At 49.5% G+C, this 20,000-nt stretch overlaps 2 protein-coding genes across 10 annotated transcripts in view; both read left to right on the top strand.

The window, feature by feature from the left end:
- Window positions 1-1,912, top strand: part of prtfdc1a (phosphoribosyl transferase domain containing 1a) — a 7,948-nt gene extending 6,036 nt beyond the window's left edge. For both annotated transcript variants that reach the window (XM_028966455.1, XM_028966452.1), the window contains 3 exons: window positions 32-78; window positions 1,184-1,260; window positions 1,688-1,912. In XM_028966455.1, coding sequence (XP_028822288.1) covers window positions 32-78; window positions 1,184-1,260; window positions 1,688-1,735 — 172 coding nt within the window. In that variant the 3' untranslated portion in view covers window positions 1,736-1,912. The remainder of the gene's footprint in view (window positions 1-31; window positions 79-1,183; window positions 1,261-1,687) is intronic.
- Window positions 1,913-4,602: 2,690 nt separating this feature from the next.
- arhgap21a (Rho GTPase activating protein 21a) overlaps window positions 4,603-20,000 on the top strand; it is a 45,160-nt gene continuing 29,762 nt past the window's right edge. For 3 of the 8 annotated variants that reach the window (XM_028969889.1, XM_028969885.1, XM_028969880.1), the window contains exon 1: window positions 8,796-9,169. In XM_028969889.1, coding sequence (XP_028825722.1) covers window positions 9,104-9,169 — 66 coding nt within the window. In that variant the 5' untranslated portion in view covers window positions 8,796-9,103. Of the gene's footprint in view, window positions 4,772-5,052; window positions 5,259-8,795; window positions 9,170-17,600; window positions 17,817-20,000 lie in introns of those variants that run through there. The other 5 variants (XM_028969884.1, XM_028969886.1, XM_028969883.1 and 2 more) reach the window with 5 other exon arrangements.

The following is a 20,000-nucleotide window of genomic DNA, read 5'->3' as shown; positions in this document are numbered from 1 at the left end:
CACAATGTTTTTACAGAAGTGTGTGTTTCAGGCTGCTGGTGAAGAGGGTTCCTAATGTAGCTGGGATTCTACCAGACTGTGAGTGGTGCAAACGCACACTCATACACACACACACACTCACACACACACACTCACACACCTACACACATACACACACACTCATACACACTTATACACACACTCACACACACACGCAGACACACACACACACACACGCACACACACACACACACGGAGACACACCACACAGACACACACGCTAGACACAACACACGCACGACACACACACACACACCACGCACATACACACTTATACACACACATACACACACACACACTCACATACACACTCATACACACACACACTCACATACACACTTATACACACATACACACACACACTCATACACACACACACACACACACCTACACACATACACACACACTCATACACACTTATACACACACTCACACACACACTCATACACACACACACTCATACACACATACACACACATACACTTATACACACACACACACACACACCTACACTCATACACACACTCATACACACTTATACACACACTCATACACACACACGCACTCATACACACACACATACACACTTATACACACACATACACACACACACGCACACACACACCTACACACACACTCATACACACACTCATGCACACTTATACACACACTCACACACACACTCATACGCACATACACACACACTCATACGCACTCATACACACACACACACTCATACACACACTCACACACACACTCATACACACATACACACACTCATACATACACACACATACACACACATGCACACACACTCATACACACACTCATACACACTTAAACACACACGCACACTCATACACACACACACTCATACACTTGCACACTCATACACACACACTCTCACCAACACACACTCATACACACACACTCATACACACACGCACACACATATACACACGCAAACATACACACACATGCACACACATGCACACACACACTCAAACACACAGACACACTCAAACACACACACACTTGCACACACACACTCATACACAAACACACGCACACACTTAGCTTCAGAATGTCACCTGTACTAAACCTTCTCGTCTTCTCTCTCCCCACCCTCCTTTCTGCTCCACAGATGTTGGCTTTGTGATCCCCAATCGTTTTGTGGTTGGCTACGCTCTCGACTACAATGAATATTTCCGTGACTTGAATGTAAGAGTGTGTGTGAGTGAGTGTAAATGTGTGTGTGTACTGCGGTGAATGCTTGAATTGAAAGAGATGCCGGGTCGTTGTGTGGAGACGTGGGTGGAGCTACTCTGGGCTGATGGGACTCTGAAGCATCATGTGTGTTTCTTGTTTAATGGCAGCTTTCTTTTTTTTGACTGACTTCACCTGTCCACACTGACCACACCCACTTTTCCTGACCCCAATTTTTAGCCAATCGGAAACAGTCTCCACCCAGTCTCTGCGGTTAGAAGCCATGTTGACGTGTAGCCAGAATTATGTTCCGTGGGTTTTGGGGTGTGGGAACGAACGGGCAGACCTGACCTGCCTCTGTCTGTCTCCACCTTCTGATAAGAGCAGTCCTCACCGGGTCCCTTCTACTCTCACTTTACCCGTTTCCTCCTCTTCTCTTCAGCACATATGTGTGATCAGTGAACAAGGGAAGCTGAAGTACCGCTTGTGATACCGTGAGATCTTTGAAGAACGGAGCAGGGCCTTCACCGAATCAGCTGAACTCTCCAATAACTGTACAAAATATTGTGTTTTCTTGATTTCCATCGATTGTGGACCAAATTTTTGAAATTATTTTCATTCTACCTGCAGAAGTGATGAAATGTGCATGGCTTTAGACGCATCATTATGCTCCCAATAAATGTGTTTATATTGAAATACATGCGGTGTCATGTCAGGACTTTTATTTTGACACGCACCCTTGTACAAAGTCTCGTTTTTGTGCACAGTAAACATAAGCCCCGCCCCTCACACATGTACACATGGTCAGTGATGTGGTGGTCAGCGACTTTGATGACACTCCGCCGGGCCTTCACCAGCTGATCACAGGGCCCATTGTTCTGGAGACAGCGGGTACCACCGGGTCACCGGGGTCAGCGGCAGAGCGCTAATAGAACAGGGGTCCACAACACACGCGTTCTCCAGCAGCAGCCCACATGGTCCAACTGCTGAAACTGAGCGGATTTCATCCTCAGAGATGCCTCAGAAGAAGGATGGACTTATTGGTAATGACGTCCTGCTGAAAATATGGAGGAAACTCCCCAAAACCAGGTTCCTCTTTCCCCAGTTTCATATATTCATCTTCTGTCCAAAAGCAGGAACTAACCGTACACGCCATGTTCTAGTTCAACGTTCTGCAGACGGATTTATGGAGCAGTTCTTGCAGCTTCTATCAAATAATGAGACGCTCTGTACTTAAGTTGCAGGAAAGCCCAGTGAGCTCGAATAAAAGTTCATGTAGCACCAGAAAGGACCTTGTCCTCAGTTCCGGAGCTCCTGGACAGACCTGCACGTTTCCCAGCTCTCACGGCGGGCAACTTCAGGCCTTCTCCGTGAGTCAGACGGCGTCAGCTGGCAGCAGTGGGGTAAAGCTCCATCTGCTCGGCCGAGAACGTTCCTCACGACTGCAGCAGGCCTCTGAGAAGACCATCTGTTTAAAAGCAGCAATATTTCTGTGTTTCGGGGAGGCCGTGTCCCCCACGCATCAAGATGTTCAACATAAAGAGGGGGAAAGAGCAGAGCTGCATTACCCATCATGCCCCGTGTCACACTGGTTTGTCCAAATTTCACTGTGTGCACCGTGTGCTGTGCTTCTGTGTATCACATGTGACAATCACTTCACTTTAAAAAGGCTGGACCTGAGCCTCCTGTCACATCTTCGGTTGGAACACACCTTCTTGTACCTTCTTCTACCTTCAAGGACCATTCACATTTTGTCTCCTGTGTGACTGGAGAAGAACAGAGGAGCTAAAGCAGATTCTGGGTTGCTGGAACGCCGTAGCAGAACTTTAGAAGAACGTCCGTTCCCGTCTGTCACACGCAGGTCAGGATTAACAGAAGAAAGGACTGAGAGGACGTAAAAAAAGAGAAAGGACTCCGCATGTCGTGCCCATTGAAGGCCTGAAAGCTTTCGGGGGAGCGCTGCGGCGTGGGCCACAATGGCGGCCTTTGTGGGCCTGGCTGTGACTCGCTCTCGGCCTTATCCAGCATCGGCACTTAGGGACGCTTAACTTACCTCCCCGGGAACCAGGTGGCCATTGTCCCCCGCGCCGGGCAGGATCCGGTGAGCGAGGCGTGTAGCCGGCCGCTAATGCGCCATTAGGAGAACCGAGGCGAGGGACGGGAGGTGGACCGTGGGCGCACAAAGGGAACAAAACCGGGATTGTCCGGCGTGAATGGCCGCCGCGCGCTGCAGGCCCGACATGAGAACGTCTGGTTTCGGCAGCAGATAATGTTTGTCCGGGTCCACCGGGCCTCGTCCGGACGCGGATCGATGTGGCCAACGCCAAGTCTCCCGGCGCGGCGAGGGAGCGCTCCTTTGTTCCGGCTCGCCGTGCACCAGACAATAGAAGAAGAGCCGGGAGCGGGTGAAAGAGGGCCCGCTATTGTCCCGCCGCCATTGTCCCGCCGAGGGGCAGGCAAACAGAAAACGATCTGCACTCCGGCGTCCCTGTCTCAGGCCCGCCTCGTAACACGGGACAAGCCAGGCGTTCCGGTGCACGGTGTACACTTCTGTCGGCTAATCCCGCACATATAAAATGTCGCCAAATGCTGCCAAGAATTTGGCCGTAAGTTGAAACCGTAGGAAGTGTATCCGGTTCAGGACGTGGGGGTTCCTGCAGTTCTCGCAGCACAAGTACAACTTTATTCGTGTTTTGGAGCCTGCTTTTTACTCAGACGTTAAACTATTCATATAAAAAACTGATGCGACTGTAAGATCATTTTACAGACTTGATAAAAAAGTACTTAGAAGAGTGTACATTTACTGTACTATTAGGTTATTTAAAAATTCAGTGAATTTTGAAGATGGAAACATTACTTTGGTTTTATGCATAAATGAGAAACAACAACAATATGTATTTCTTATATCGCCCAAAATCACATACAGTATGGTAGTAGCCTAGCGGGTAACACACTCGCCTGTGATCCAGAAAACCAGGTTCAAATCCCACTTACTACCATCGTGTCCCTGAGCAAGACACTTAACCCTGAGTGTCTCCAGGGGGGGACTGTCCCTGTAACTACTGACTGTAAGTCGCTCTGGATAAGGGCGTCTGATAAATGCTGTAAATGTAAATGTTTTACCAGTTCTGTGCTCTGAAATGTATGAATTTAAATATGAATGCTGCCGTATGTGAGATGAATATAAAGCTAGTGACAAAATTGTGTTAGTGAGGCGCGGAGTTTTGTTCATTTTAATAAAGTTTGGCCCGTTGAAGCCGGTTGGTCCAGTTTGAACCGCGGATTTGCATGCGGAACGCGATTGGCCGCCGGGCGTCGCGGGCGGGGCCGGGGGCGGGGCCTGCGACCGTCGCGGCGCGGCGCCAGCTGGGATCCCAGGAAAACCGACGTTCCGCTTTTCCCGGCCGAGGAGAAGCGACGTGTCCGCCGCGGAGGAGCAGGTGGAGGAACGCGGGAGGAACGCGGGAGGAGATGGCGGCGCTCTTCACCGCAGCGACGCGCTCGGCGCTTCTTCTGCATCTAACAGGTAGGCGCGGGGCTCCGAGGAGCCTCCCGGTACCGGACTGGTACCCGCGGGTCTCCTCCTGGTCCGGACCGGGACCCAGAACCCGCATCCGTCTACCCAACCGCTGCAGAAATCCACTCTGAATCTGAATAACGCGTTACATAACGTCATAAGGCAGATTAAAATGGGGCTGTGAGTAGATGTTTCAGAATTTCATGCAGAATCCAGCTCTGGAAGGTGGTGGTGGAACCCTGCTCCATGGTTCCTCTGTTTTCACTGTAGTTTCTCTTCATGGTCTGCAGGATTGCACCACCAACCATGATGGTGAAGAAAGAAGACGGTGTGGATTAAATGTTTTTTTTTTGTTGATTTGGATGGATTTGGGATCTTCTCGTCTCATCCATGTGGCCTCCAACAGCTCCAGCTCTGGGTCTGAGATGAAATAAGAATGGATACGCGCTGGAGCGGCTCCCCGCACCGTCAGGTGACAGCATCTCCGAGCTGGGAGGTAAAGCCCGCGGCTTCCTGTGGAAATCCTCGCTTGAAGGTTCTCCTGCTGTTTATGGACGCGAATATGTTCTGCTGGTGGGTTTGTAATAGTGCGTGCGAATCACGTACGTGGAATTGCATCACCATGCCGCCGTGGCGGACCTCGCTGGAACTCGGGTTCTGCAGCAAGATTGGATCCACATGAAGGAATGTGGGACGGCCGGTTTGGTGTTCGGTGCAGGTTCTCTGCTGCTCGACGGGTCACCTGAAATGACCCTTTAAAAGCCCCGCCTCCCCGGGTAGGAGGAGGGTACGATTGGCTGGTTAAGTGGCACTTTAATGCCATTGTTTATATGCATTGGGTCAGGGCGGGGTCTGATTGACTACGCCCCCTGGGGCGTGGCCTGTTTAGGTGCCTGTGAAGCAGGAGCCCGTTTTTTTGTTCTGATGTTCCTCTGATGTGTGTGTGTGAGTGGCGGCGTATGGGCGGGGCTTTGTGACGCCGGTGTGTGTTTTGCACCTGCTGTCGTTGTGATAAGGGGGTACGGTGGCAGCCCCCCGTCTCCTCTTCCTCCGTCACATCACCCGCCTCCCTGGGGGCCTTGAGCTCAGACCTGGGGACGGCGGGGCGGGGCGGGGTCACTAATGAGGACGAGCTGTGTGAGATGGGTAATTAAGGCCCAGCTGGGACCACCGCCCCGCCCCTGAGACAGGGTGGGTCGCCAGCTGAGACGGCGCGTGCAGAATTTAAATATTGAGGAACTAACGACCCACCCAGACAGACTCCGCCCCCGGGATATGTTAACCATGTTTAAAAAGGGGAGGGGCCTGCCTGGCCATTCTGTCAATACGTGACACGCCCACTACCAACACCAACGTGCAAGTTGTGAGGTAGCGACTTAATTCCAGCGTTCTGATGGTGACCTTAGTGACCTCGACCCACACGATGACGATATGCTGGCATGATGGGACCTGGTGGCCGTGATACCAGCCGTAGGTGACGTGTCCAGATCATCCGTCTCAGGCTGGAACGCTGCGCGCTGGACTGCCGATTGGTCCGGATCCAAACCTGAAGGGGGTCAGAGGTCACTCCTCGTATGGCTTACTTGCTGCTCTCCAGGACACCTGGCTGGTGTCCTGTCTGGGGAAAAGGGACGTCACCCTGCTGGTTGTGGCGCTGTGTATGTTTTGATCGGCGAGTAGCTGAATTCACGTGGTCCCCGGTTCTTCACGCTTGGAACATCTGTGTGAACCCCCCGCAGCTCCCCTGCTGTGGTTTGGTCCTGTCAGTCTAAATTTAACCTGCCGGGAAGGAACGGCGCGGTGGCCGCCAGGCGGGGGTCCCCCGCCCGATGGCATTCCTGTCCATCTCAAGGTCACCTGCTCAGTGTGTTTTATTTCTTCCCTGACGTGTGGGATGCTGGTCTTTTTCTGTGTGTGCACATTGATGGACCTTATCTCTGCTGGGAAGTGTGTGTGTGTGTGTGTGTGTGTGTGTGTGTGCCACTGGGGAGTAGAGTCAGGAAGGAGAGATTAACACACCAGCCTCCGTCTGCTCCCGTGTCTCAGATCCTTCTGCATGGGTGTCCCTCGTGTGTGTGTGTGTGTGTGTGTGTGTGTGATGGTGTACGTTACACACGCTGGGGGCGTCTGTCAGCTCGGATGGACTTTGGCGTGAAGCACATGGTCACATCTCCGCTTCTCCAATTAAACCCCCCCCCACACACACACACACACAGAAGTGAATATAATCCAGTTTGTCTGTGCTGTGAGGTCTGGATCTACTTCTCTGCACGAGGAGGATGAGGATGAGGAGCATGAGAAGTGGAAGAGTGTGTGTGTCCTGCGGTTGCAGGTTTTAATGAATGGCTGCCTCTGTGAATGAAGTGTTGTCTGAATGCGCATGAAGACCCTCCTTCATTGTGAGACACAGCAGCACAGCACACGGTGAAACGTGTCCTCTGTATTTAACCGTCACCCTTGGTGAGCAGTGGGCACCATGACAGGCGCCCGGGGAGCAGCGTGTGGGGACGGGACCTTCATCAAGGGGACCTTGGAGGCAATAATTACACATTATTATACCTGTTATTACACATGATGGAATATCCCTCATATGGTTCAGATCGTATCTGACTGATCAGTTTGTGGACATCAATGGTGTTTCGTCTTCACATAGTAGAGTTTGGTGTTCCACAAGGTTCTGTCCTAGGTCCGTTACTTTTTTCTCTATACATGTTACCTTTAGGCGACGTCATCCGCAAACACGGTATTAGCTTTCATTGCTACGCTGACGACACACAGCTGTATCTGTCAGCAATGCCAGATCAGAGGCAGCAGCTGAACAATATAGAGAATTGTCTGAAGGACATTAGACAGTGGATGCTCACCAACTTTTTCCTGCTAAACCCTGACAAGACAGAAGCGCTTGTACTTGGGCCTCAAGCAGCCAGGCATAAACTGGCTGACTACACAATAACCCTGGATAGCCTTTCTATCTCACCGAGTATTGAAGTGAAGGATCTAGGTGTCATCATTGATGCAGGTCTCTCATTCAGTTCGCACGTAGATAATGTCACTAGAATAGCATTCTTTCACCTTAGAAATATTGCGAAAATAAGAAATATCATTTCAATGCATGATGCAGAAAAGTTGGTCCATGCATTTATTACATCAAGGTTAGATTACTGCAATGCATTATTGTCTGGATGCTCTAGTAGGTGCATGAGTAAACTCCAGCTAGTACAGAATGCTGCAGCCAGAGTTCTAACCAGAACCAGGAAATTTGACCACATCACTCCAGTCTTACAATCACTGCACTGGTTACCCATCAAATTTAGGATTGACCACAAAATCCTACTTTTAACCTATAAAGCTCTAAATGGTCTCGCCCCACAGTACCTGAGTGAACTTTTGGTTCCTTACGAAACGCCACGCCCCCTTCGATCAACGGGTGCGGGGTCACTACTGGTACCAAAGGTGCAGAAGCCCAGTCTAAGAGGTGATGGTGTGTGTAAACAACGGGGTGTGATGAGTGATGCTACAGGGAGTGTGTACACACACACACACACACACACACGGATGGCCCTGCTGTATTTAGTTTTTTCTGGAGCTCATTGATTCCTGTGCTGCAAAGCTGATCCATATCCGCCCATCAGTTCCGTTATATCAGTGTGTGTTTGTGTTTCAGGCCGAACCACGTTGTGCTGGTGGGGGAGGATGTGTGTGTGTAATGTGTTTGTGGGCTCACGTGTATGGAGATTTTTCGTATTTGATGGCGAGGTGTGGTGTTTGACCGTATTTGCTGCTGTAGGGATTTTATTATAGTTTATTATATGAGTATTTATTATATGTTGCCAGGTACAGTACGGGCGTGGCTGCTGTCTGTCCTGGTGCTGCAGGGGTGTTAACGTCGCCTGTTTTAATGTGAGGAAACTGCAGAGCTGACACGCACGCACGCACACACCCTCACACACACACACACACACACACACACACACACACACACACACCCTCACACACACACTTCTTGCTGCAGTACCTTTATAAAAAAAACAGTGAGGTGGCGCTCTGAGGTTCTGCCTCATCCTTCTTCATCCCGACGTGACTTCAGCATCCTCCTCTCACTGTAAGAGTGTGTGTGTGTGTGTGTGTGTGTGTGAGTGTGTGTGTGTGTGATGCAGCTGACTGCTGCAGACAGGAGGAGAAAGTGCAGAACGGGAACAGAGGGAACCTGCTGAGTCACGTCTTCAGCTGGGTTCTGCAGCTGAGGAGCAGGAGGAGATGTTGCTGTGGTGGGACCTCCTGCTCCACGGCTGGGGCGGCGGAGGGGACGGCCCGCGGTGACCGGGGACGCACACGAGGGCCATGGACCGCATGATCAACCACAAGTGGGGTCTGATCTGCAACCTGTACTGCGCCTGGAACCGCCAGGTGCGTCCCACCGCAGAGAGAGAGAGGTAGAGAGAGAGAGGTGGAGAGAGAGAGAGATGGGGAGAGAGAGGTGGAGAGAGAGAGATGGGGAGAGAGAGATGGGGAGAGAGAGGTGGAGAGAGAGAGGTCCACGGCGTTTATGTGTTTGTATGAAGATGGTGGTGAAGATGCTCCGAGGACGTGCACTTCTAACTTTACTCGGTGTCTGTGGATGTGTGTGTTGTGTTTGTGAGTGTGTGTGTGAGTGAGTGCCTGTTTTTTGTGTGTTGTGTGACTGTGTGTTGTTTAGTACACACACACATTTAGTATGTGTTGTGTGTGTGTTGTCTTTTTTGTGTGTGGTGTTTGTATGTTGTGTTAATGTGTGATTTTTGTGTGTTATATATGTGTGTGTGTTGTGTGTTTGTATGTCGTGTGTATGGGTGTGTTTTTGCGTGTTATATATGTGTGTGTGTGTATGTCGTGTGTATGTGTGTTTTTTGTGTGTTATATATGTGTGTGTGTTGTTGTGTTTGTATGTCATGTGTATGTGTGTGTTTTTGCGTGTTATATATGTGTGTGTGTGTGTTGTGTGTGTGTATGTCGTGTGTATGTGTGTTTTTTGCGTGTTATATATGTGTGTGTGTTGTGTGTTTGTATGTCGTGTGTATGGGTGTGTTTTTGCGTGTTATATATGTGTGTGTGTGTGTTGTGTGTGTGTATGTCGTGTGTAATGTGTTGTTTTTTGCGGTGTTGTATATGTGTGTGTGTTGTGTTGTTTGGTAAGGTCGTGTGTAGGGTGTGTTTTTGCTGTTTATATATGTGTGTGTGTGTGTTGTGTGTGTGTATGTCGTGTGTATGGGTGTGTTTTTGCGTGTTATATATATGTGTGTGTGTGTGTGTGTGTGTGTTGTGTGTTTGTATGTCGTGTGTATGGGTGTGTTTTTTGCGTGTCATATATATGTGTGTGTGTGTGTATGTCGTGTGTATGTGTGTGTTTTTGCGTGTTATATATATGTGTGTGTGTGGGTGTTTGTATGTCGTGTGTATGGGTGTGTTTTTGCGTGTTATATATGTGTGTGTGTGTGTTGTGTGTTTGTATGTCGTGTGTATGTGTGTGTTTTTGCGTGTTATATATATGTGTGTGTGTTGTGTGTTTGTATGTCGTGTGTATGGGTGTGTTTTTGCGTGTTATATATGTGTGTGTGTTGTGTGTTTGTATGTCGTGTGTATGGGTGTGTTTTTGCGTGTTATATATGTGTGTGTGTTGTGTGTTTGTATGTCGTGTGTATGTGTGTGTTTTTGCGTGTGTATATATGTGTGTGTGTGTTGTGTGTGTGTATGTCGTGTGTATGGGTGTGTTTTTGCGTGTTATATATATATGTGTGTTGGTGTGTGTGTGCGTGTCTGCCTGAAGTTCCTGTGTCTCCAGCACGTTCTCCTCGGTCCCCGTCCTCTGTAAATGAAACACTGTCTCTATTGAGACGTGTCCCCGCGTCGGAATTTAATTTTAGCCGCGGCGGCGCGGTGGAACTGACGCGTCTCTGTCTCGGCGTCCGCGCGGCTGAACAGCGTCTTTGTGCCGGAGGACCCTGGTGCCCTTATGAAATATTCACACCCGGGCACCTGGCAGCAGGAGACGGCCCCGCCCACCTGACAAGCGAGGTGCATGATGGGACAGTGCGTCCATCTGTCTGCAGCCGATTAATAATTGACTGTATGCCAGTTATCCGGCCCCGCCCCGCCCCGCCCCTCTCCAGGGTTTTCTGGACCAGGAGCAGAGGGTCCTGTTGTCACCGGTCGGAGGAACCTGCCTCAGCCTGGAACAGAGAGGACACCGTGGTCCTCTCGGCAGCTGGACTATAAACCCCCACCCAGGTTAAAACGCCCCCTTTTGTGGCGCGGGACGGCACAATCGCACACATTAACATATGAAAGCCGTCCTCTGGGGAGACGAGAGCGCGGCGTAATAAAGAGAGCTGGACTTCCTCAAACTGCGTAATACCTCAAAAAACGGAGACCTGAAGACGAAAAGTACGCTAACTGGAACGATACGAGACTTTATTTCCTCTTGTTGTAACTATTTCCTGCATTTCCAGTCGCTTCCGCAGTCGCTGCGTTGATTCCATTTCAGGATCCTTCTGATGGAAATGATCTTCAGACACTTTCTTTACAACGAAGTGGAAAAGACGTGAGAACGTGGAACTAATCAGAGCGTCTTTCGTGTCTGGAATGGAGTCTGTAAGATTCTACAGGGTGGGCCAATTATATGGATCCGCCTTAATAAAATGGGAATTGTGGGGGACATTGAACACATTTTATAAGTGGTCAGAAACTTGTAAATAACTCATGAAAGAATAAAATTACGTGTGAAATTCCCCAAAAATGTGAAAAAACAAAAGTTGGATTCAAGATGGCCGACTTCAAAATGGCCACTATGGTCACCAGCCATCTTGAAAAGTTTGCCCCCCCCTCACATATACTAATGTGCCACAAACAGGACGTTAATGTCACCAACCGTTCCCATTTCATTAAGGTGGATCCATATAAATGACCCACCCTGTACAATAATAAGATAAAAAGTCTGTTCTACTCGGTACTTGTTCTGTATTGACTGGGTTAAACGGAAATTAATTAAAATGTCGTCAGTTCTCGTTGACAAAACCTAGATGAAATTATTCTGACTAAATTCTGACTATTCTGACGGGTGTCCATGGCCGGGTCCTCGCTTTTTATGTCCCGTTCCTCCACTTACAAGGAAAACTAGCAGGTCTTCCTCAATGCGGTGCGGCTTGATCGTAATGTGCCGCGCCTTCTTTTTTTTAACAACTTGCAGCGTTACCTGCTCGTACTTCCTGGGCCCCGCGACCTCCGTAATGTCACGTAGCACAGCTCCGTCTTCGGAACCGTACCGCCCGGTGTGTTTCCGTGTTGAATGGGCCGCTGTAGCCGTCTGAAATTAACCAGCTGCACAGCGCCATCTACAGGACTGGAGGTTGCAGTCACCTCTGCTGACCTCACTAAAGAAAACGCTGGACAGCACCATCCGGTGGACTAAATTCCTACTCGAAATTTCCATATCGGTATTTGGTGTCACTGTATCGATATGAATCGATTTGTAATAACTACGATTGACAAGTTCTACTGGACCTCAGGTCTGTTTAGTTTGGTCATGTGACTGACCTTGATTCGTTTAGTGTTAGCGTGACTCGTGTAGGACACGTCTCAAAAAGAGGACATATCCTGGAAAAAGACGGTGTCCGGACACCCTAAAGGAATAAAAAAGGGTGTGAATGTTTTCTCACCATCAGTTTCTACCGGCACTACTTTTTAACTAGAATTTACTCCAAGCAACATCATTATTATATAATCGATTTGCATCGTGATTCATCAATTAAGAGATTAATTCCATCGTCCCCGTTTGACGGGGCAGAGACATGAACCGGAAGCGATGCTGTCTGTTTAAAGATAACGTGAGCGTACAACATCTACAAGCCCAGATAAATCGCCTGCACCCCGAACCCACGCACTGACGTAGCTTTGTTTCCAACTCCGAGTTTGTGCCTCATGCGTGACGTTCCGGAATGAACGTCCGCAGTGTGTGGGGACGGTTTCTTGATCCAGGGGACCTCAGTGGGACCTTGGCGGATCAGGACCTTTGGTTACAGGCCTGTCTGCTTACCCGTTAGGCCACCGCCAGTCCTCCATTGGGCTTGTGTGTGTGTGTGTGTGTGTGTGTGTGTGGAGAGTGTGTTCCTCTGCAGTAAAGTCATGTGACTCGCTGGAATGAACCCACATGATTCCTCTTTCATCAGAGCGGGTAGTGCTCCTCACCTTTCACCGTGTTAAAATGGGTCTCTGGGCTTTTAATAGAAGCGAGGCGCGCGTGTGTGTGTGTGTGTGTGTGTGTGTGTGCGCGCGTGCGCTCGTGAAAATGCACCCGCACGTGTGCAGAATGCTGATTGGCTCTGTGTATCTCTCTTTTCTCCCCAGTCTGTCACTCGTTCCTTTCCCCCCTCCTCTCAGTACGAAGGGTTTAGAACAGACAACTGGACCGATAGTGTGTGTGTGTGTGTGTGTGTGTGTTAAAGACTGTATCAGTCTGTTCTGTTCATTGTTACAGTTAAATCAGTGTGTGTGTGTGTGTGTGTGTGTGTGTGTGTGTAAAAATGTTGCCTTGAAAAGATGCAGGTCTCATGGTGCAATGCAGGGCTGAGTGGGCGGAGCTTGTGTGACTAGGGGAGGTGTGTGTGTGTGTGTGTGTGTGTGTGTGTGTGTCTATGACTGCGGCTCCTCCCCCCTCTGGCCACTCGTCATGGAAACAGCTCCGTGGATCAGGGAGGGTGGGGGGTGTACCAGAGAGGGAGTTGCTATGGCAACTGAACGTGTGAATGTGAGTGACAGCAGAACACACACACACACACACCCTCTTTCTCTCCTCGGTCCTGAGTTACGTCATGCGAGGAGGAGGTCACCCCGAAATAGCGGGAAACATGGCGGGGAACTCAGGTAGGGGAGATTCTGCGTGAAGCAGATAAAAGGCTGCTCTGATTGGTCGGTGCTGCGGCTGGGGGCGGAGGTGATTGGTGGAGGTGACCCGGAGCGAGGACGAGTGTCTCCGCTCGAAATCACATCCATGTGTTTCTCTTTTTATGTCGGGAGGGAGGCGGCTGTGTGCCGGAGAATTTCCTGTCTGTATCGTGGGGAGGCGGAGCTGGAGGGGAACGCCCTCAACACTGTGTGTGTGTGTGTGTGTGTGTGTGTGATAAATAAATAGATGGAAACCTAAATAAATGTGAGGAGAGGGAAAGAGTGAAGTCGGGGCGCTCCAGGATGGGATTCTGATTGGCTCCATCTGGCCTGGGGTGTGGTCACCTCTCTGCTGGGACCTTCAGAGCTGAGGGCCCAGTCAGACTTTCTGAGGAGCCTGCCAAATGGCTCGCACTTGAATAAGAGTGTGTGTGTGTGTGTGTGTGTGTGTGTGTGTTTAAGCTGCACAGACATCATGAGGGTTCGTGATGTGAACTGACCACAGTCTCTATCTCCACCTGCAGGAGGGTCATTGTGAAAGTGTTTGTGTGTGTGAGGGGGGTCATGGGGTCAGCCAGGCTTCCACTCACCAGGGGTTATGGCCTGGCTCCGCCCCGCTGTCGGAGCGCGTTCCTCCTCCGTGTGGTAAACTCCGGTATGTGTCTGAGTTACTCCGCATCCGAGGTGGGGGCGGAGCTTTAGTCTGGACTCCACCTTCTTAATGCCCACAAGTGACCTTTAACACAGACCTCACTTCCTGTTTGCTGCTTGACAGCAGACTGTTTACTTTCTGTTCCTCAGAACGTTCTAAAGATGTCTTCAGAATCAGACGCTCCGGTGTCCAGAAGTCCCAAATTACACCATGATGAGATTTATGGACTCATATGAGCAGGTGAATATTTATAATGAGGTGAACAGAGAGTGGTGCGCCGCAGGGGTCGCGACCCTCAGCCCGACTCGGCTCCATCCCTGTCATTATTACGTTCCGCCGCGGCGGGAAGAGAGGAGGAGCGGAGGTGGCCAGTCTGTAGGTCATGTGATCGCGCCCGGTCTGATATCTCTGTTGTAGCATTGTGGGCGGAGCCTCTGCACTTCGGCCCCTCCCTGCTCGCGACAGTTTTCCTAAATATTAAAAAAATATATAGAATAAAAGTTGTGTATACTCACCTCTCTCTCTCTCTCTCTCTCTTTCACACACACACAAACCTTCTGGAATTTTCTGGAATTCTGCCGGAATTAGTTTTTAACTGGCGGTGCACTGTGTGTGTTTGTTTAGCGAGGATGACGTGAGATCACAGTTGAGGAACCGTTCCGTTCCAACACACACACTACACACACAACACACACAACACACACACACACTCGGCTGCGTCTGAAGGCCACCAGCTGTTTACCGGCTGGGAGTTTTAATAATAAACACATTTCCCGCTTTACCGCAGAACAAAAACGTGTTCTGGCAACAGAATGGCGTGATTGTCATTGAGAGACACTGTAGCGCAGCACATGGTGACACAACCAAATGTGTCCTCTGTATTTAAGCAGTGTGTGGGGACGGGACCTTCATCACGGGGACCTCAGGGGCACCTCGCCGATAAACCAGATGATCACACATACAGAGGTTCAATCTTACTACCATTGTGTCCCTGAGCAGGACACTTAACCCTGAGTGTCTCCGGGTGGGGGGGGCTGTCCCTGATTGTAAGACTCTCTGGATAAGGGCATCTGGTAAATGCTGTAAATCTAGAAGTAGATTTGCTAGGAGAGCTCTACCGAGTTGTACATCTACATTTGTATGATTGTGTCCCTGATGTGTCCACAACTAATGGTCAAATTCCAGTCTTGCTCTTTGTCACGTTTGTCACGTTGTAGCTTCACAACTAGAAATGTTTGCAGATTTATTAAAAAGACAAGTTCTTCCTTCAGTAATGCGTGCATGAAATGAAATTTGCGATTCATGTCTGAATTCCTTGATTTCCCTACGTGCTGTTTCCTGTACCCAGAATGCAAAGTGTTTCTGGCCTGGTGTTACCCAGCACGGAGCCCCGCCCCCACCGGGCTGGAAGAGTCCGGAATGCAGCGTGACTTGGCGCTGGACATGCCCACTTGGCAGTGTGTGTGTGTGTGTGTATGTGAGGGTGAAATGTGATTTAAGGACAGAGGTGTCCCTGTGTGTCTGTGTCCTGTGTCCTGTCGTATCAGGATTAAAAACACGTTTCTGACAGTTCAGGACTTTTTAGGTGCTCTGAGAATCAGCTTTTTTTATTCTGGATCTGTAGGGCGGGGCTTTGATCTTCAACCTGGGTGCCCTTTGACCCTTGTGACACTCCTTACTGGTTTAATTAGAAGTTGCATAAGAGTCTTTACCTTGTGTTCTCATCCCTCTGGTTGCTGCTGCTTTATCCCCCCTTCCCCGCCGGCCTGGACCTGTGTGTGTGTGTGTGTGTGTGTGTGTGTGAGTTTGAGAGAGATGATGGATCTCCATAAACTACACAGGAACCTGTTAACTCAAAGCGAACTTCTGGGATGAAGATGCTGTGGATGTAGTCATCCGCTGAACTACCTTGTAAGTTGAAGGTAGAAGGTGGGAAGGTGGTGGAAACATATGAAAAGGATGGAACATCTCCGCTCTCTGTCGACAAGAAGTGGACACGAGATCCTCCGGAACCCGCAGGAATGTATCTGAGAACTTGTGTAGAGGGCCAGTAGAGGAGATGTTAGCTGAGACAAGTTCTTCTCAGCCTGCCTGCAGTTTATCTTCATGCAGCATGTGTTTCATGTGCAGCTTCATCTCAGCATGTGATTGGCCTCTGCAAGTGTGTGTGTGTGTGTGTGTGTGTGTGTGTGTGTGATGAATAATCTGTTTTAATTCTGTATTAATCGGATCATATAAAGTTTGCAGAATAATTCATGACTGTTTAATGCAAGTGAGACACACACCTGCAGGCCCCGCCCCCTCTGCTCCTGTGTTGAGGAGGTGCTGAATGATCTCCTTATGGATCCTCTAAGTCGATTGTCCCCATCTGATCTGCTGCTGGCAGTCAGTTGGTCTCTCTGTGAGTGTGTGTGTGTGTGTGTGTGTGTGTGTGTGTGTGTGTGTGTGTGTGTGATGATCTCTGGACAGTCCGGTGCTGATGCAATGCTGCCTGCCCCCTTCAGATTAAAGGCAGATTTTCTACTTAATCAGATGCTCCAGCTCAGCTACCCCCGCCAACACACACACACACACACACACACACACACACACACACACACTGCTACTGCGCAGTGGGGTGAGCTGGTGGGGCCATCTGGCCTCGATCTGCAGCTGCTGGTCACTGATCTGGACGCGGCGTTTCTTTTCTCAGCCAGACTGTGCCGCTTTTCAACTTTCCTTTTCTGATCCCTCCCTCACACCGCAGCCTCCATCTCTGGTCTCGTGACCAGCCAGACCACCGCAGCGCCGGGTCTTTGTTCCCGCTATAAAAGCGGATCAGGAATGCCCTAAAACACACACACACACACACACACACTTCCACTCTCTGCTGTTAATACATTGATTTGACGCTGTGTTGGACATTTGATGGTCTCTAGTCCAGTCAGATCAAGTCCACCTGATGCTGGTGGAGACGAGCTGCTGTGATTTATTTGTCCGTTTTTTCTGGATGTACAGGTATTATTGAGTGTGTGTGTGTGTGTGCATGATTGTTGTATCTGAATCAAAGTTTTATGATCCCATCCTGTAATTTTAGACCATCTCAGAAGCAGCTCATGAATTTTCAATCATGGTCATAAATATTTCACCCCGGAGACAGAAATAGATGCGCTGGACACAGCTGAAAAGATGCATGTCGGTTCTTGACTGAGTGTGTGTGTGTGTGTGTGTGATGGTAAATGTCTAGCCGTATGCAAGGCGGAGTTACAGAGAGACGTTGTTTTTCCGTAATCCCCCGTCCATCAGTCATGCTTCTGGGACGACGTCCACGGGGGCATTTCTGGATCATCTTACCGCTCCTCGCCCACCGTCCGTGCCCCAGCATGCACTGCGGCTTCCTTTCACTCAGATCGAACCGAACGCTTGTGAGGCGGGGCTGGATCAGGTGTCTGGATGATGCGATGAGGCAGGACTGGGCGGGGCTGGAGACGTAAATGGAAGTGATCAGTGAGTGTTATCAGAATGGTGCTTTTGTTTTTTTCGTGCATTGCTGGTGGGCGGGGCTTGGTGGGCGGGGCTCTTCTGCTCTTCACCCGAGTGGTGTGCTTGTTTTTGGCAGCCTGCTTTAATTTTAATTTTAGTTTTAGTCGAGTCTTTGCGTCCAGCTGTCATTTTAGTCTTTATTAGACTTAACCACGTCTAAACTCATAAATATAATATATATACTAAACCAATAATGATAATTCATGTATTGACAGCAGTCAGGCCGAGGCTGAGAGAATGCAGAACCATTCGGCACACCTGACTCCTCCTCTGGCCGCCGGCGGTCTGCAGATAATCCCAGCCTTTCTCCGGTTCTTCTGCTCCTCCTCCCCAGGGGACGGTCCGGCCCCCTCTTACGTCTCATTAGGTGTCTCTTTGTTCCTGTGAGATGCTCCTTGTGGAGAGCAGATGCTGCTTGTGGGGACTTTAGGGGTGGAGGACCCCTAATCTCCCCCTCAAGGGTGGGCGGGGTTTGTGTTACTTCAGGGATAAACATGAGCAGATATATATTAGACCACGTCCAGGTTCTCTGTGTTTAAAAAACCTGCGTCCATACGGGAGCGTTATCTAAAATGTTGTCCACATGGAGATGCAGAGGACGTCCCGAACGCTGTTTGAACCCCCCTCCGCACCCGTAGGTGGCGCTGTAACTCCCCTCTTTCCTTGTTTGACGTCAAGTATGAGTTAAACGTATCGTTGTTCTCTTATTATTAGAAATGGGCACCGCAGAGAGGTCTTCTCGTGATATCCACCATTGTTGTATGTAGGCCGCGTTTGGGGTTAAAGGTCAGGTTGGAGGTTCAGCTGATACAAAAATGCACAAAAAAGCCGCTTTGCTGTCTAAACGGATACGTGTAAAAGAGAAATTCACGCTTTTAGTTTCCCGTTTGAGACTAAAACGTTCTCCTGTGGGCGGGGCTTTACACTGCAGCTCTTGTAATGGTTGGTGCATCAATGATCGTTCTCAGTGGAGTAGAGCTGCTGGTGTTGTACATGTATCACCATCTCATCTTCCCAACTATGGACCCTGCTCTGATGCTGGAGTTTGAGGAGGAGGAGGATGGTCTGGAGAGATGAAGACGAGGTGTTTGGTGTGCAGGTTTGACCAGCTATAAGCTGATCCTAAAGGAAGAGCTCTCAGACATGTTATGAATGTGTTTGTTTGTGACCACGGCAACAGCACAAGTTGTCATTGCTGGTCCAGTTCATGCCACAGCAGATGTGTGACTCACGTCCTTCCTGCGCTTCACATCATGTTCATCTGCGTGAGTGAAGAAGAAAAGGTTGTAGCTCCACCCATCTTCATTAAACTCCCTCTTTTTGGGTCTTGTTCTATAGGCTCTGCTATCACTAGTGAGTGTGTGTGTGTGTGTGTGTGTCTGAAAGTGCAACTACTTTAATGAATTACTAATCAGACCCCAAAAAGAGGTTCTCGGGCCAGTTATTGGGAATTTTTGGTCTTTATTATTATCTGCCTGAAGTTCTCTCCACTCCACCAGAGATCTTCTGTTAAAAGTGGTCTGGACGCGTGGGGGTGTGGGGGGTGGTGGTGCGTTTTGCCATTGTGCGTATGTTGCATGTATGTTGTGTGTACATTGCGTGAATGTTGTGCATAGGCTGCGCGTACCTTGCGTGTACAATGTGTGGGCGTCGCCTGTACGGTTTGCGCTCGTTTCCTGTACGATGCGTGTATGTTGCATGTACGTTATGTGTACATTGCGTGAATGTATTTGCACTATTTTACCTTGCACATTTGTTGCTCATTTCACCTGTTCACACTGCCGGTGTCCCCAGTTTGCACTTTATGTAGCTCAGTGTGTCTGTGTCGCACATGTATGTAACGTTGTGTTTACATTTTATTTCATTTCACTACGTACCGTCTAACATGCATGTAGCTGAAATGACATTGTGTACATTGTGCGCACGTTGCCTGTATGTTGTGCCTCTGTTGTAGGAACGTTGCGTGAACGTTGCACGTACGTTGTGTGTCAGGAGCACCAGCCAGACGGCAGTATAGAATCGGTCGGGATGGGGGGGGGCGCGGGGATTATTTTTCGTCACACCAGTTAAAAAACACTACAGTACTAGTGGAGTCCCGTATTTGTGTGTGTGTGTGTGTGTGTGTGTGTGTGTGTGTGTGTGTGTTAA

Source organism: Denticeps clupeoides, chromosome 2 (genome assembly GCF_900700375.1).
Source record: "Denticeps clupeoides chromosome 2, fDenClu1.1, whole genome shotgun sequence".
Lineage (NCBI taxonomy): Eukaryota > Metazoa > Chordata > Actinopteri > Clupeiformes > Denticipitidae > Denticeps > Denticeps clupeoides.
This window is presented reverse-complemented; position numbering and strand designations above follow the sequence as displayed.